The sequence below is a fragment of the Cibotium barometz genome, chromosome 23 (genome assembly GCF_041138505.1).
Source record: "Cibotium barometz isolate CiBa-2024 chromosome 23, ASM4113850v1, whole genome shotgun sequence".
Taxonomy (NCBI): Eukaryota; Viridiplantae; Streptophyta; class Polypodiopsida; order Cyatheales; family Cibotiaceae; genus Cibotium; species Cibotium barometz.
In genome coordinates this window covers 30,498,378-30,514,878 of record NC_141068.1, presented here as the reverse complement: position 1 = coordinate 30,514,878, position 16,501 = coordinate 30,498,378, and the positions used below count along the sequence as shown (strand labels likewise).

The following is a 16,501-nucleotide window of genomic DNA, read 5'->3' as shown; positions in this document are numbered from 1 at the left end:
ATAAGGCGCACAGCATTGCACAGCAACCCACAAGTGCTGATTAAATTTTCACATGTTGACTAATCACAAAAACAATCTAACTTCCTTGTGGCACACTGCATCCCACAAGCCCTAGACAAGTAGCATGCACAAATAAAGGGAGCGGATTGTGTCAGGCAGAAGACAACAAGAAAGACTGGACATCAAACAAGATATGTATGCAACAACACAGCCAATCAAGTTTGCATGGGCCGAAGAAGTATGCCGGGGCTTTTGTTAAGCAACCTACACTTTGAATCAAACAGCCAACACCAACATCATTCAGTGCCGTAAAAGAACACACCAGTCTCACCACTTCTCATAAAAGTATTTTGCAAGTTATTGCAAGCAATAAACCTCAACAATTGAAACCGAATACGGGCCATGGGTTTGTACAGAGGGGGAAGCACATCTGCAACAAGCACTTGCACAGGCCCAACATAGTTACTACAAATTGAACTGAGATTAGTAGCGATTGATCAACCTCACCACTTCTCATAAAAGTATTTTGCAAGTTATTGCAAGCAATAAACCTCACAACAATTGAAACCGAATACGGGCCATGGGTTTGTACAGAGGGGGAAGCACATCTGCAACAAGCACTTGCACAGGCCCAACATAGTTACTACAAATTGAACTGAGATTAGTAGCGATTGATCAACCTTTTGTACTGCCAAACATTCAGTTGTACATATAATTTGCATTGATGAAGTTTAGTGTTGTATACTTGTGAATGGCACTGAGTGTTGCAAATCTTCTGCTGTGTTTCCACCTCTATTAACGCATCTGAACATTAAATTCAGATCGAACACATGTTCATATGCTTATTTCTGAAAAGCCCATCAGAGGCTAAAAAACATCACAGACGATAACTGAAAAACAAATTCAATAATAATATGTAGCAATCAGCTGCCAAAAAGAGTATCTCCCACGCGATCATGGGTTTACAATATCGAATTCAACATGCGTAGAAAAATTTGGGCAGTAGCCACTTAAGCTCCTCTGTGACTAATATCAAAAACTTGCTTGCTAAAAGTAGTAAGCCTGCAATGCTATCTACAAAGGTAGCTACATATCCTTGTTCCAAGTTGCTTTCCTATATGGCTTTACCCATAAGAGCACCTTTCCATGGGCAGGAGAATCCAGGATTCTTTGAATAATTATCTCTGAATAGTGGCTTGAACCTTCCTTACCCCTCATTTCAGGCATCCAGAGGGCATATTTGGTGGCCCTCTCCACCCACACACTACCCTCTCCAGGAATTTCACCCACTTAACAGAAATGTCGCCCACTTTTGCCGACTTAAACCTTTTGCCATAGTCATGTAAAGGTGTTCATGGCCTGATTTGCATTGATTTGCATAAGAGAGTGTCAGGCTGGGTTTACCTTGATCTCCATTTCCCCCTGCCATGGAAAGGTGTTCTAAGTCCATTAAGTACCAACTTCCTCACCTTTTAAGGCCACAACTAAGATAAGCACAGCTTAATAAAAAACTGTTGAATCCACTTTCACACCAAACAAACAATCAAAAAGCTCAGATTCTTCCAGACTTCCTGAACCAAAAAGGCAAATGGCCAATTATAATTTGATTATGTCTTCTCTTCAGGTACCAACAGTAGCCAAAGGAATACTTGCCATTACCAGAAAGCGCCATGTAAAATTGTCAACCAACAATGGCAACCAAGCAAAAAGGAGGGTAACCACAAAATCTTTGAAAATAATCAGACCATACACCTTGAAAGGTACAAAAAGCTATACATCAAGTGACTATGGCCATATAGTGATGGGAAAAAAGCCTCCCTTTAGAGGTGAAGGGAAACCACTAAGATCCAAACTCAACCAAGAAAACAAGTAAACTTTGCACCAGAGATATATGGAGAGACTGCGAGCTGCTAGTTTCAGCTTACACCAGTGACAAAAACCTTCAAGACGAAGAAGCGGCTAAAAGTAGAGGTTGCAATGTACCTGCCTTGTATGCAGGGTTTGAGCAGGCCTGCAGGATCAGCTGGCATTAGGGCAGTCTCGTGCAAAGTGACCCACCTCACCACAGCTGTAACACCCTCGATCACCGCCGCCACCACCACTGCCGCCGCCATAACCTCCTCTTCTCCCTCCTCCACCCGAAACCCGAGCTGTGCAGTCGCGGGCAAAATGGCCAGGCTGTCCGCAGTTGTAACAGGCACCGCCACCATAGCCGCCTCCACCATATCCACCACCACCATAACCACCTCCGCTGTAGCCATAACCACCACCGTAGTTGCCACCACCATAGCCATAGGCGTAGCCGCCGCCACCACCACCACCGCCACTGCCATAGCCGCCCCTACCTCCCCTGCCTCTGCCACCGCTATACCCTCCATAGCTGCCCCCTCCGCCTCTACCCCGGCCATAGCCACCCGATCCCTTCACCGCGCTACCGTTCGGCCCCGTGACCTCCAGCGCCTTTGTCCTTCCGTCGGCGTCCTCTTCCACCACAAACTCCACATCCTCCCCCTCAGCGAGAGAACGGAAACCGTCAGAAAGGATGGAGGTCTGATGCACGAACAGATCCTCGCCGCCTTCGTCGGGAGAGATGAAGCCGAAGCCGCGCTGGGTGTTGAACCACTTCACTTTACCAGTCTTTTTGGGGTTTCCAACAGAGTCGGGCATGGCGAAAACCCTAAACTCGAGAAACCCTAGGTGGACAGAAGGCGAAGGATGGAGAGAAGGGACAGTCGAGTGCAATAAGAAGACGGGGTTGGCTCGACCTGTGGCGTTGTGGCGTTGTGTCCAAAACGGTGAAGATCCAACGGCCCTCCTTTCATCGCACGGATTCCTGTACACGCCAGCCCTACTCTGTATGACGCTAGTTTCTATCCTCCCTTTGGCGCTAATTGTAAAACGGTTTCACACGCCCTCATCCCTTGTGTCCGTCCGTCTAAACACAATCACCCAAAGCTCTTCCACACCGGCCATAAAGACTACACACACAACGTTCTTCCCAACCAATTTATGAAATTTGCAACATACTCACATAGAACCTAAGGGCCAATTTCCATGCTTCCTTAAACTGGCCAATTGGTTGTAGCTCTGAAGCCTATGTGTTCACCTCATGAGTCACAACCACAAAGCAACTTAACAAATTTCGTATATTATTGTATTTAAACTTCCCTGAATTTTGTATTATTGCATTTAAACTTGCCTGAATGCACAAAATTTTGTGTTGCATGAAAACTGGGCCTAATTCCATACTCACTCTCACATCAAAACCCAACCTTTTTTTTGGGGGTTGGTGGGGAGGCGGGGATTTTTTGTCGATCGATCATGTAACTAAAATGTCTTATTTATTAATATGAACAACGTACATTTTGCCACTTGAAGTGAGAATGTTGCACATTGTATATAGTTTACAAGTTTTCTATGAGCTAGTACATAAGAGACTCAAATGTTCAACATCAACTACTATGTCAATAATTAAAACTTTATAAACAATGGTTGATATAGATGGGCAAATAATTGAAGCACTCTTAATAAACCCATTTTGCATCCCATGTCATTGGGTTTATACACATAACAAGGAAAAAGCATGATTAGTGTGAGCAATTTTATTATACACTCTATCTACATTTATAAATTGAAAGCAGGGTGTCTATTAAAATTGGATTGATAAGATTCGCATGGCTCGTGGCACTTGAATGGTCCACATGTAAGGATTTGTGCAAGAGTTAGCATTCATCCTCACCAAAGTTTTAAAATCTAATATTAAGTCCTTCCCTTCTGATATTTGAGCAATACTTTTAAGAGGAATGATCTTCAATGCAATGATTTTGAGAGCAATAATTTGCCTACACAATTCAATCAACAAAACATTCAAGCGACGAAATGTTTGATACATAATTTTTGTCCTATATGATCACATTGATGAATTATTTGTCATCTTAACTTTAAAGATGACTTCTTATCAATGTCACCCATACACGCACTAAATAAGAAAGAAACATTATTGATACGAGTGACTATAGGTTGAATTAAAGGTGAATCAAATAGATTTAAAAATATGCACATAATTAACTTTAAAGGTGAATTTAATTTAGATTTTATATATATATATATATATATATATATATATATATATAATGTACCCCATTTTTGTTTAGTATAAGATTTTTACACACAACATTAAAAGTGTTAACAATGCCACTTAGGCCAAGAGCACATAGTTAATAAGAAGTCATGGAATTAACAATAGCAAGAACAATGGACCAGGCCACTTAGGCCAAGAGCTCATTGAAAGTGTTAACCATGCCACTGAGGCTAAGAGCTCACAGTTAATAATAAGAAGTCATGGAATTAACAATAGTGAGAACAATGGACCATAACATCAATGAACAATAATGATAACAATGGAAAACCACCCTAAAACAACTATAATAACAATGAATCAGACATGGCATCTCAAATACTTTTTGGAGAATAATACAAAAATCACATACACAACAAAGACTAAACCATAGAATTGAACCAACTTAACAAAATTGAGCATAAAATAACATAAAAACAAGAGATAGAGTAGACATCACCGCCGTTAACATAGGATTGGGTGCAATCTCCACCCCCCCCAGCATGCTCCCACTTCTTGGGCATTTATGTCTTTATTCATAAAAATAACCCACATGCCAAGCATAGTTGCATGGGCTTGCTCTTTACAAAAATAGGGTTTGCTTTTACCAAAAGCTTAGATAAATTCTTCATATCTAAACCACTAAAGGAAAAAGAACCCAAGGACTAATTCACGTCGACAAAATTAATAGGTCCATACCCAAGTATAACAAAAGTGGGCGGCCAACAATAATACAAAATATCTCGTAATAAATATCACGGCCAAAATTACCAAAATCATTAGCTATCCCACCAAAGCCAAAATACTAAAAATGAGAACCTTCCCGATAATTACTCACGCCAAATCACTGCCATTATGTCCCAGCCATATCAGCTTACGAGCACAAGGCTCGTTAATCTCACCAACCTACAAGCTAACACAGGACCTCAAATACTTTTTGAAGAATAATACAAAACTCACATATACAACAAAGACTAAACCATAGAATTGAATTTAAACTAACAAGATTTAGCATAAATTAAAATAAAAATAAGAAATAGAATAGACATCACCTTCAACACAGTATTGGGTGCAATCTCTCCCCCCAAGAAGTGTCGGCATCCTCCCACCTCTTGGGTATTTATGTCTTTATTCATAAAAATAGCCCACATGCCAAAAATAGTTGCACCCTTATGCATGGGCTTGCCTTTTACAAAAATAGGAGTTACTTTTACCAAAAGCTTAGATAAATTATTCCTATCTAAATGACTAAATGAAAAATACATAAAGAACCCCAAGGGCTAATTGACGTGCAACAAAATTAATAGGTCCACGCCCATGTATAACAAAAGTAAGCGGCCAACAATAACACAAAATGTCTCGTAGAAAATACTACAGCCAAAATAACAAAATGATTGGCTATCACGCGAAAGCCAAAATACTAAAAATGAGAACCTTCCTGGTAATGACTTACCACCATCATGTCCTAGCCATACTGGCTTATGAGCACAAGGCCCATCAATCTCACCAACCTGCAGGTTATCCATTCAAACACATGACACATTAGCAACATCCATTAAAATTACACAATAGCACATAAGCATTAAATCTAACACTTAGTTTCAACCATCCCTAAATTCATATGTCCTACACATGGAATATTCAGAATCACCCAAGTGCCATGCTATGAATATAGTGGTAATTAGGCATCCCCAATTAACCACAAAAGGACGGACAGACAATCCGTAACATCCCTCCTACCTTGGGATGGCAATTGTCTTCAGTTACATCATATCAACTAGCTTGTGTTTGAAAGTAAGATTGGATGAGGTCGGGATAGGCGCGGAAAAACCACTCGAGAAAATTTGATTTAACACATAATGAATATATGCAAAAAACCAATCAAATGAATATAAGTGAAATGAGTCTAAGTGTCCCATACCATAAAGATACATTCCACATACACACACAAGATGGTAAAAGATAGAAGACATAAATGTGTCTAGTGTAAGTACATGAAATGAATCTAAATGATAGAAGACATAAATGTGTCTAGTGTAAGTACATGAAATGAATCTAATGTCCTATACCACCAAATTAACTCCATATATCACTCCTTGAGAATAGAAGTTTGAGACGGAGTGGCCAGTTCCCTCTGAAACTTAAGTTTTGACACAAATTGTTTAATTAATACCTAAAGTTTGAAAAATATTTAAAGTATACATGCTAAATTCTATTCTTACTTAAGAAATGAATGATAATGTAATGACTTTATTTTTAAAATCTTATTATAAAAGTAAAGATGGGGTTTTTTTAGGAAATTAAATGACTTGCTGATAATGTGAATCGTTGGCAAAATGAAGTCAACACATACCTCCATCATTGATAGTGTAGATGATTTTTTCTAGTAAAGTCAATTTTAACACTCCAAAGATAGATGAATCTTTATACTCTCCATGCATACAAAATATAAAGTTCTTAATTTAAAATGAAATATTAAAGAAGGAGAGAAATAAAAACTAAAGCTAGAATTTAAGAGTTGTTATTGCAATGGTGCTTCAAAAAATTCTTGAGAAACTTGACATCATAAAAATTTAATATATAATTATTATCGATTGAAATCTTGACAGGCCTAGGAACTAGCTTGCACATGGACATGATTAACTCCTCTAGATTATGTAGACAGGTAGCTCAACGTGTAAGTGTTGGCTCATTGCATTGGGCACAGTTGCATTAGTTTTGTTCTTTAGGAGCCAACTAGGTGGTCCGGAACCAAAAGCAAGTGCCGGGTCTTGACTGAACACTGACACTTTTGGTGATCCTGCTGGGGAACTAGTACGCCATGTAGCGGAGTAGAACGATAGAGGCTAGTTCTGAGGTTAGTCCTACTATTACAAGACCATGGTATGTAGAGATTAGAATATTTCACAAATTAAATAATAGAAGAAATAAACCATAAACACCATAGCATAATTCAAGAGCATAAAAATCAAAGAACACAAGATTGGGTGCAATCGCCCCCTCGACGCGCATGGCTCCACTCCTACACGCGGTATTTAAATCAAATTTATAAATTTAGCCCTTGGAGCCGTAAATAGCATAGCTTTTCCAAAATTGGGCTTTTACAAAATTGAACCATAGTCCAATGCTTTTAAAACATCTCATAAAAAATAAACCTTGCCCAACATATGTACCATATAAAATCAAATATTTAACACATGTGCTCGGCTATATAATCTTGTCCAATATCCACCTTGGTTGTTCTAAACTCATGATCTATACTCAACATAGTCCACAATGTTAGATCACAATTACTTTGGAATCACTCACATAAATAATTATAACAAATGGAAAACATTCACTACCATGCTTCACACATGAACCATGCATCACACATAATTAATTGGATTCACTCCCATGATAAAATATCTCACTCCCGTGATAGTCCTCCCGTTTGAGAAGACAACCGTCCTTGGTTGTAAGTATCAGCACACATGAGTGATCAAATAGGTTAATCGTTCCAACATTGGATTCACTCCTAATGTCCTCACACGCATCACACGTGTCTTAGAGTTGATCGGATTCACTCGCAATAATGACTCACAGAACCTTTACATGTGTCACACGTGTCTTAGAGTTGATCGAAATCACTCACAATCTAACTCCTGCATTGGATTCACTCACAATGTTTTCATACGCGTCACACGTATTCAGAGTATACCACACGTTTCACATGTGTCACACCTGGTTGGATTCACTCACAACCAACTAGGGTCACCCTCATCAAAAATTAATTCAAAAAAGTTGATCGGATTCACTCATAATCAAACTCACACATTTCTTACATGTGTCACACATGTCATAGTTAGTTGGATTCACTCATAACCAAATAATTCTTTAATCACACTTGGGTCACCCAAGATATTCTTTTCACTTATTGGTTCACCCAATAACAAATTAATTACTATAACATTCCCTCTTGCTTAGGTTGTAACTGACCTCAATTGTTGAAGAAATTGTTTTAAATGAGGTGTTATAGTTTAAAGGTTGAATGTGAAATAACAATCTTAGTTACATACATTCTTCGGTGATCAAAAAACATATGTGCATCGATGTTAGTTCACTCAAGTCCTGATAGTGAATGGTGTAATATGTATTTTCTTCCGCGTGTAGAAAGTACATATCAATCATTGAACTATCTTGACCAATATCGTTGAATTTAACTATAGTTTTTTTTAAACTTTGAATAATGCATAAGTATGAGTCTTAGGTTTACCTCTCTAGTGGTAGAAATCATGATTGGTTGTACCCTCTTGCTTGGGTTGGTCACCTTTGTCTTCATCTTCAACCATGTTCTCAACCGCAGCTCGATTCTTTCTCTTTTCTGGGCACTCATATGCATAATATCCTTCTTTATCACACCTGTAGCATGTAATCACACGAGGTTTTCTATCTCCATTGTAAGTCTTCTTTGCAACTTCAGTTTTCTTCCCATTCACTCGTGAACCATTTTGCTTCTCTGCTTTATCTTTGTGCTGAAACTTCTTAAAATGTTTAGATCAAGAAAACTGAGGAATATGAGAATTTGTCAGTATAGTGTCTCTTGGAAATCCACTTTTGTTCTCGCAGTTCGAGAGAGATGGCATTGCTAAGAGAACGAGGATGAAACGTGTTCACTTCTGCTCTAATAACTAGCTTCGGACATGCTATGGACTTCCTCCTTTGCTCTTTTTCACACACTCTATAGCTTGAAGTTGTAATAAAGTTTGCCCATACGCTGATATGTTCTCCTTTTCGAGCTGTCTAAGAATATCCCATTAATTTCTGGATTTACTCTTATATGACGGAGGTAAGAAATCCTTCTTGATCAGCTTCTGGAATTCTTTCCATGACTTTGGTTTGTGTTTGCCCTATCTAATAACATTCCACCAAAGAGTTGCACTGCCTACCAAATGATTAGTAGCACATTTAACCTTATCCTTCCCAGGAAAGTTTTTTCCAGAAAAATAATCATCAAGCTAGCTTGACCATGCAAGTATAACATGTGCATCCTTCTTTCTGTTGATTTTATGTCCCTTTTGAGACTCTTGAGCTTTGAGAGTAGCTCGCATAGTCCTTTGGATAGGGTCCCCGTCAGAATCCAAAGAATCAGATTCGGAATATGCATGTCTTCACTTCTTGCAAGTAAATTTTCACTCAAAATCTTCTCTTCGCCTCTTCTCACTCAACAACTGAGCTTGAAGTACGTTTACTTAATCTTGGATGGTAGGTGGTTGTGGATAGATTGCCATTGTAGAAGAAGCAAGTAAAATAATATGGAAATGTAGAAATAAAATAGAAAAGGTAGCAAACTTATCTGACTCTCGTGTATTTCGAAAGAAGGCTTGTTGAAGCGCTTGAAGTCGAGGACGTGCAATCGAAGAATAAAAATAATAATCCAATAAAGCCTTGATGTCGACAATAAACCCAAGTAAAATCTTGTTAAAGAAATCTTCAAATGAGTAGATAATTTGTCAAATAAGAAATCCCACTTGTTGAAATGGTTTTTGTCTTGGATATAAAAGGGTTTGAGGCTTGTGTACATACAAGCTTTTTAAAGCTTATGTATAGTAGGCAATTTATAAGCTTTTAAAGCATATAATTTTTTTAAAGTTTATAAAAGGATCTCTAAAGAAACAACTAAAAATATATTTGCCTTTTTCACCGAAGTATCCCCACGACTACCAAAAGGGCACATTGATGATATGTAAAAGCTTTACTTTAAGCTTTTGTAAGGTTTTTGTATTGAGCTTTTAAAATGACCAAAGCTTTTGAATTTTAAAGATTTAAAGCTAGTAAAGCTTTTAAATGCAGCTTGTAAACAAGCTTCACAACAAACGATCATCGGCCCTACAAAGTGCTTTGCACACAGAAGAAACACCCACCTCGCGCGTAGCATGAATTTGGAAAGGGAAGAAAAAGCTATGCGTAGCAATCGCCATAACCCGTCGAATTGGAGAGAGGAGAGAAGGAATTTTAAAATTATATATATATAATATTTTCTATTTCTCCCTACGTCATTTTAACACTTTTGTCAATTGAAAAAGAAATAAGAAAAATTATAACCCTCCACCATTGATTATGGAATTTAGACACTCCTAGCAATCCAAGAGTTAAGTCCTTCAATTGCAGATTTCATCCATACGAACGGATCAATAAGAGACTGAGAATCCATAAAAACCACTTTTGCTTGAAGAGGGTGGTTTCCTGTAAATCCACTTGTGGTTTTCCACCTTCTTTCGTTGCCCTTGATCTTCAAACACATCCAAGGGTGTACAAATTTCACATAACCATGTCTTCTTTTGCCCAAAGGTTTTCCACACCTTCTCTTCTTTATCTCCTGGATTTTGAATGAATCTTATCTTTGTCCAAAGCCTTTTTACCCTTGCTGCAGATTCTCCTCTTCCCATGCAAGTATTTTGAATTTGTTGAAAAGCCTTCAAATTTTCTCCAAGCCAATAACCTTTGAGTAAAAATCAATTTCTTGATTTTTCCTCAAGTCTTCATGACCCAAATTCCATACTTGAATTTGCCGTGCTCTTGATTTTTCCTCAAGTCTTCATGACCCAAATTCCATACTTGAATTTACAGGACCATGGTACATGGAGATTAGAATACACCACAAATTAAATAATAAAAGAAATAAACCATAAACACCATATCATAATTCAAGAGCATAAAAATCAAATAACACAAGATTGGGTACAATCTCTCTCTCTCTCTCTCTCTCTCTCTCTCTCTCTCTCTCTCTCTCTCTCTCTCTCTCTCTCTCTCTCTCTCTCTCTCCCGCCTCCCCCCCCCTCGACGTGTGTGGCTCCACTCCCACACGGGGTATCTAAAGCATATTCATAAATTTAGCCCTTGGAGCCATAAATAGAATAGCTTTTCCTAAATTGGGCATTTACAAAATTGAACCATAGTCCAATAGTTTTAAAGCATCTCATCAAAAATAAACCTTGCCCATCATATGTACAATGGGCCAAACTATTTAAAATCAAATATTTAGCACACATGTGCTCGGCTATATAATCTTGTCCAATGTCCACCTTGGTTGTTCCGAACTCGTGATCTATACTCAACATAGTCCACAATATTAGATCACAATTACTTTGGAATCACTCACAAAAATAATTCTAACAAATGGAAATCTTTCACTACCATGCTTCACACATGAACCATGCATCACACATAATTAATTGGATTCACTCCCATGATAAAATATTCTGAAAAATATCGCTTCCGTGATAGTCCTCCCATTTGAGAAGACAACTTTTCTCACTTGTAACTATCAACACACACAAGTGATCAAATAGATTAATCATTCCCACATTGGATTCACTCCCAATATCCTCACATATATCACATGTGTCTTAGAGTTGATCGGATTCACTTACAATCAAACTCACAGAACCTTTACACGTGTCACATATGTCTTAGAGTTGATTGGATTCACTCACAATCAAACTCCTACATTGGATTCACTCACAATGTTCACATATATTCACAGAGTATACCACATGTTTCCCATGTGTCACACAACTGGTTGGATTCACTCACAACCAACTAGGGTCACCCTCATAAAAAATTAATTCAAAAGAGTTGATTGGATTCACTCATAATCAAACTCACACATTTCTTACATGTGTCACACATGTCACAGTTAATTAGATTCACTCACAACCAAATAATTCTTTAATCACACTTGGGTCACCCAAGATATTCTTTTCAATTATTAGTTTACCTAATAATAAATTAATTACTGTAACACGTACACAGTGAGTCAGTAGAGAAAAGCTAGTTGGAGTAGATCTAGAAAGGAAGTGCGCACACACTGGTGTCAGAAATGTTCACGAGAAAATTATAGGAGTGCAATGGAGAGTGCCTAGAGAATAAAGGGAGCTCAAATATAGGGCCATGCGGTAACACCGTAGATAGTCCGAAATTGTAGGAAATAAAGGGAAACTGTATCATCTAAGAAGACTTCCAAAAGGGATTCCTCGCCACCAACAAGAACGACAGAACCATTGAAGAGAACCAAGAAGGAGAGCACCAAGAGCTTCAAAACAGGAGGCAGGAAGCTCAAGAAGAAGAAGAACCGGTAGCTGTGTGGGAAGAATGTCTCTCAAGGTACCTGAAGTTTAAGGGCAAGAGTGAGGAGGATCCATATGCTCACATCTTCACCTTTGAAACCACATTCTTGGCCACCCGAGCTCCATTGTTGCAAAAGACAGAGTACTTTGCAATAACTTTGGGTGGCAAGGCCACCAGAGCTGCTATGCATAATATGGTCTGGAGCACTTCGAAACGTTTGAAGAATTGAAGTAAACCTTCTTCAAAAGATTTAAGAAAGACAAGACCATCATAGAAGTATTGTAAAATCTGCAGAGACTAACTAAGAAGAAGAGGCTAATAGAAGATTATGCCGCTGAATTCCAAGCACTGCTAATGCATCTGGATCAGCCCAACAAACCTGCTCCAACTACATTGAGTTAGTGGTTCATTGAGAGGACTAAGGGAAAATCTTTAAACAACGGTGGCCTCATATCATTTAGATACCTTCACCTTCGAACAAGTGGTGGCAGAAGCAACCAGAGTTGAGGTGATCTTGAAGCAAAGACCCCAAGAAGAAAAAGAAGGATAAAAGGAAGAAGAAGGAGGAAGAAACTTTTGAATCGGATTTTGAAGAAGACACCTCAGAATCAGATTCCATTCAAGGAGTCAGATGTCAAAGATCAAAAGCCTTAGAAGAAGAAAGGCAAGAAGCAGGTAATGGATGTTCAAGAGAAGAATTGAAGGCTGCCCTAGCTAAGCTTGTTGCAGGACACACACGATCCGGACTAAGACATGATGTCTGCTGCATGAAGTGTAATAATCAGGGTCATACAAAGGAAGAGTGCAGATTGAAAAGCATGTTGCAATCATGCACTATCTGTGGAAAGAACAACCACATCACTGACATGTGTTTTTACAACACTTAGAGAGGGTGGTGGAAAGGCACCAATGTCAACCCACAACAAGTCCTAGCTATAAACCAAGTCTCCCATAGGGCCTCAAAACAACATACCATATGGAAGAGGAGGTGGAAGATTTGGACTGACATGCTTCTATTGCATAGACAAAATGAATGCCCCATATTATAGTGCCATCAACAGGAACTGCAAGAGGCAAGGCCACAAAGAGAGGCAAACTCACCAGGAAACTGATGCACCAATAAATATGGTAAAAGTGGACCAATGGGCAGGAAACTAATGCATCAGTAAATATGGTAAAAGTGGACCAATGGGCAAGAAAACCATATTTATTGTTACATCAATAAATATGGTAAAAGTGGACCGATGGGTAGGAAAACAACAAGAAAAGCCACCACAAAGTGATGGTCGTGAACAAGATCGCAAAAGGACTTGTCAAGATGGTGACACGCAAGAATTTCGAGCCAGAATAGAAGTAGAAGCTAGAACAGTGGGCAAGGTAGCAAAGAGTCCATGAGCAAATCACCAAGTTGGTCCAAGTTGGTCCAAAGATTCGGATGGCTGACCAAAGAAGAGTCCAACCAGTTGGAATCATTAGGGGAGAACAAATAGAAGTGGCAGGATGCATGTTCACTGCTATGTTCATAGCCGTAAAAATGACTGAGATAGCAAGTGCATATCCCATGCTATTGGGAAGACCGTGACTCATAAGTGGAAGAATCAAACACAACTGGGATACGGAGAGAATCACAATCTGGAGAAGGAAAAAGAAGGTGTGCATTTGCAGCAAAAGACAAGTTAAATCTGGCCAGTAGACCGTTGCACACAGAAGGTTTAAACTACCTAGAATAGATAGAAGATGACAAGGAAGAGCGGATCCTGAAAGAAAATCTAGATATGTTGTTGTTCTTTGAGGTGGACATTGAGTGGATTGTACAGAGATATGATCCAGAAGACCTAGTCGCTCATCTTGAGATGCTCATGAATGAAGAAAGGACACATGAGAGTGAGGAGGTCACTCAGGATAGTAAAGAAAGGACACATGAGATTGAGGAGATCACTCAGGATAGTATATCATAAATATAGGGTGAACAGGAAAAGGCTATGGTTTCTCTCAAGTAGGAGGAAGACCAATTGAGGATGCAGATCATCAGAGTTCAGGAAGTTGAGCTTGAGGAAGTAAACCTGGGAGATGATTAGGAGCCTAGAACAGTGAGAGTTAGCACAAAACTAAATTAGGAATTCACAAGGAGACTCCTGGAGCTATTGAGATCCTTCAAGGACGTGTTCGCATGGAACCACTCGGACATGAAAGGAATTGATCCTATCTTTTACCAGCATAAGATCAACATGAAGGAGGATGCAATTCCTATCAGGCAGAGCAGGTATAGAATGAACCCTAACTATGCTAAACAGGTGAAAGAAGATATTGATAAGCTATTAAAGGTGGGGTTCATCTATCTAGTGGACAGAGCATAATGGCTTATCACCCATATTCATTGTCCCAAAGAAGAATGGGAAGCTCAAAGTCTATATAGACTATTGCAGACTAAACCCCTCCACCATATTGGATCCATTCTTGCTACCATTTAGATTCTCTACTGGATGTGGCATGAGACATACTCTTTCCTCAATGGGTTCAGTGGGTACAACCAGGTGCAGATGGCTATGAAGGATAAGGAAAAAATAGCCTTCATGATAGAGTGGGGGGACTTTTTCCTCTAATGTAATGACTTTTGGGCTGAAGAATGCTCTAGCCACGTTCCAAAGGATGGTCCAAGAAATATTCTACGAATATTTTACCACCTTCATGAGGGTCTTCGTGGATGATTTTGTGTGTTCGGAAAGAAAGAAGACCACATAACACACCTCATGATGTGCCTGGAGAAGTGCAGAAAAGCTTTGCTGTTCATGAGTGGATCCCTATTAGGGCACATAGTATCTGCAAAAGTATTTATAGTAGATCTGGCCAAGGTTGAGATTATTGTAAAACTACAGTCGCCCAAGAATGCCAAAGAGCTTGCAAAACTACAGCTACCCAAGAATGCCAAAGAACTTGCCAGATTCGTGGGATTGATCAAATGGCAAAGTAGATTCATGAGGTTCTTGGTAAATGTGGCAATACCCTTGTATAGCTTGACTATGAAAGATGCAGAATATATCTGATCAGGATCTCAAGCTTATACTGTCATTGGCACCCATTCTTCAGCAACTAAACTTTGATCTGGTGTTCCATGTATTTATTGATGCTTTTGATTTTGCCATTGGTAGTGCTTTGATGCAAGAGTTGCTCAAGAGGGCTGGTTTCGGAAAGTTTACTATGCAAGCAGAAGGTTGTCCAAGCCAGAAAAGAATACTCCACCATAGAAAAAGAGATGATCTACTCGATCAAGAAGTTTAAGTACTATCTATTAGAAAATATGCTTGAATTTCATGTGGACCATAAAGCACTCTTGTACCTAGTAAAAAAACTAGACATGGCAGGAAAATAGCTAGATGAATGCGAGTGTTACAAGAGTTTGAGTTCACTATCAAGTACACCCCAGGAAACAAGCACGTAGTAGTAGATTTCCTATCTAGAGTAGACTCTAGAGTCAGGAGAAGATCCAGAAGGGGTGGAAGATGACTTTTCAGATGCTCAACTCTTCATCATAAATGGAGAAAAACCCAGTTGGTATAATTAGATGATGCATTTCCTCTCTAACTTGTCCTCTTTGAAGGATAAGTCCAAAGATCAGAGGAAAAAGCCCAGAGTAAGTAATTTACGATGGCAGCAGGTCAGCTCTACAAGATGGGCATTGATCAAATCGTGAGAAGTTGCATCCCTGAGCATGAACAACAAGCTGTGCTGGCCAAAGCGCATCAAGGGATAAGTGGAGGGCACTTTTCCAAAGAAGTCATGGGGTAAAAAGTGTTCTAGGCAAGATTATGGTGGCTGACGGCATTAAAAGATGCACACAAATTCGCGAAGGAGTGCAACATGTGCCAGAGGTTGGGCCAACCAAATGATGCAGACAGAATGCCTAACAACCCAATATTACCACTAGAGACGTTCTAGAAGTGGGGTCTAGACTTTGTTAGCCATTCAAGTTAGCATCTTAGAGAACATGAAATATATACATTTTGGTGGCTACGGATTACTACACAAAATGGGTAGAAGCCAAGGGTTTGAAAGACTGTAAGGCATGACGAGTAGTAAAGTTTCTTTATGAAACTATCATGACAAGATTCGGATGCCCAATAGAGATAGTTAGCAACCAAGGGAGCCACTTCCTAAATGAATTGATTAAGAAGCTAACAGAGCAACATATGATCATACATAAGAAGTCAAAAATATACTATCCGTACGCAAATGGGTAAGTAGAATCCACCAACAAAACCTTGAAGGGAGTTTTGA

General features: G+C 39.1%; 1 protein-coding gene across 3 annotated transcripts; it reads right to left on the bottom strand.

The window, feature by feature from the left end:
* Nucleotides 1-510: 510 nt before the first annotated feature.
* On the bottom strand, nt 511-2,775 carry LOC147625843 (cold shock domain-containing protein 3-like). 3 transcript variants are annotated; one of them, XR_015268736.1, is made up of 3 exons: nt 1,984-2,775; nt 746-804; nt 511-608 (listed from the first exon to the last, which is right to left on the bottom strand). XR_015268736.1 is itself a non-coding variant. In XM_086817422.1 (2 exons), exon 1 carries the CDS (start codon nt 2,665-2,667, stop codon nt 2,020-2,022), a length of 648 nt encoding a protein of 215 aa, XP_086673548.1. In that variant the 5' UTR covers nt 2,668-2,775; the 3' UTR covers nt 511-804; nt 1,984-2,019. The 3 variants fall into 3 exon arrangements, 2 of the variants coding, with proteins under 2 accessions (XP_086673548.1, XP_086673547.1); XM_086817422.1 differs by having other exon boundaries at nt 511-804; XM_086817421.1 differs by lacking the exons at nt 511-608; nt 746-804 and adding an exon at nt 892-1,422.
* Between the last annotated feature and the right edge of the window lie 13,726 nt (nt 2,776-16,501).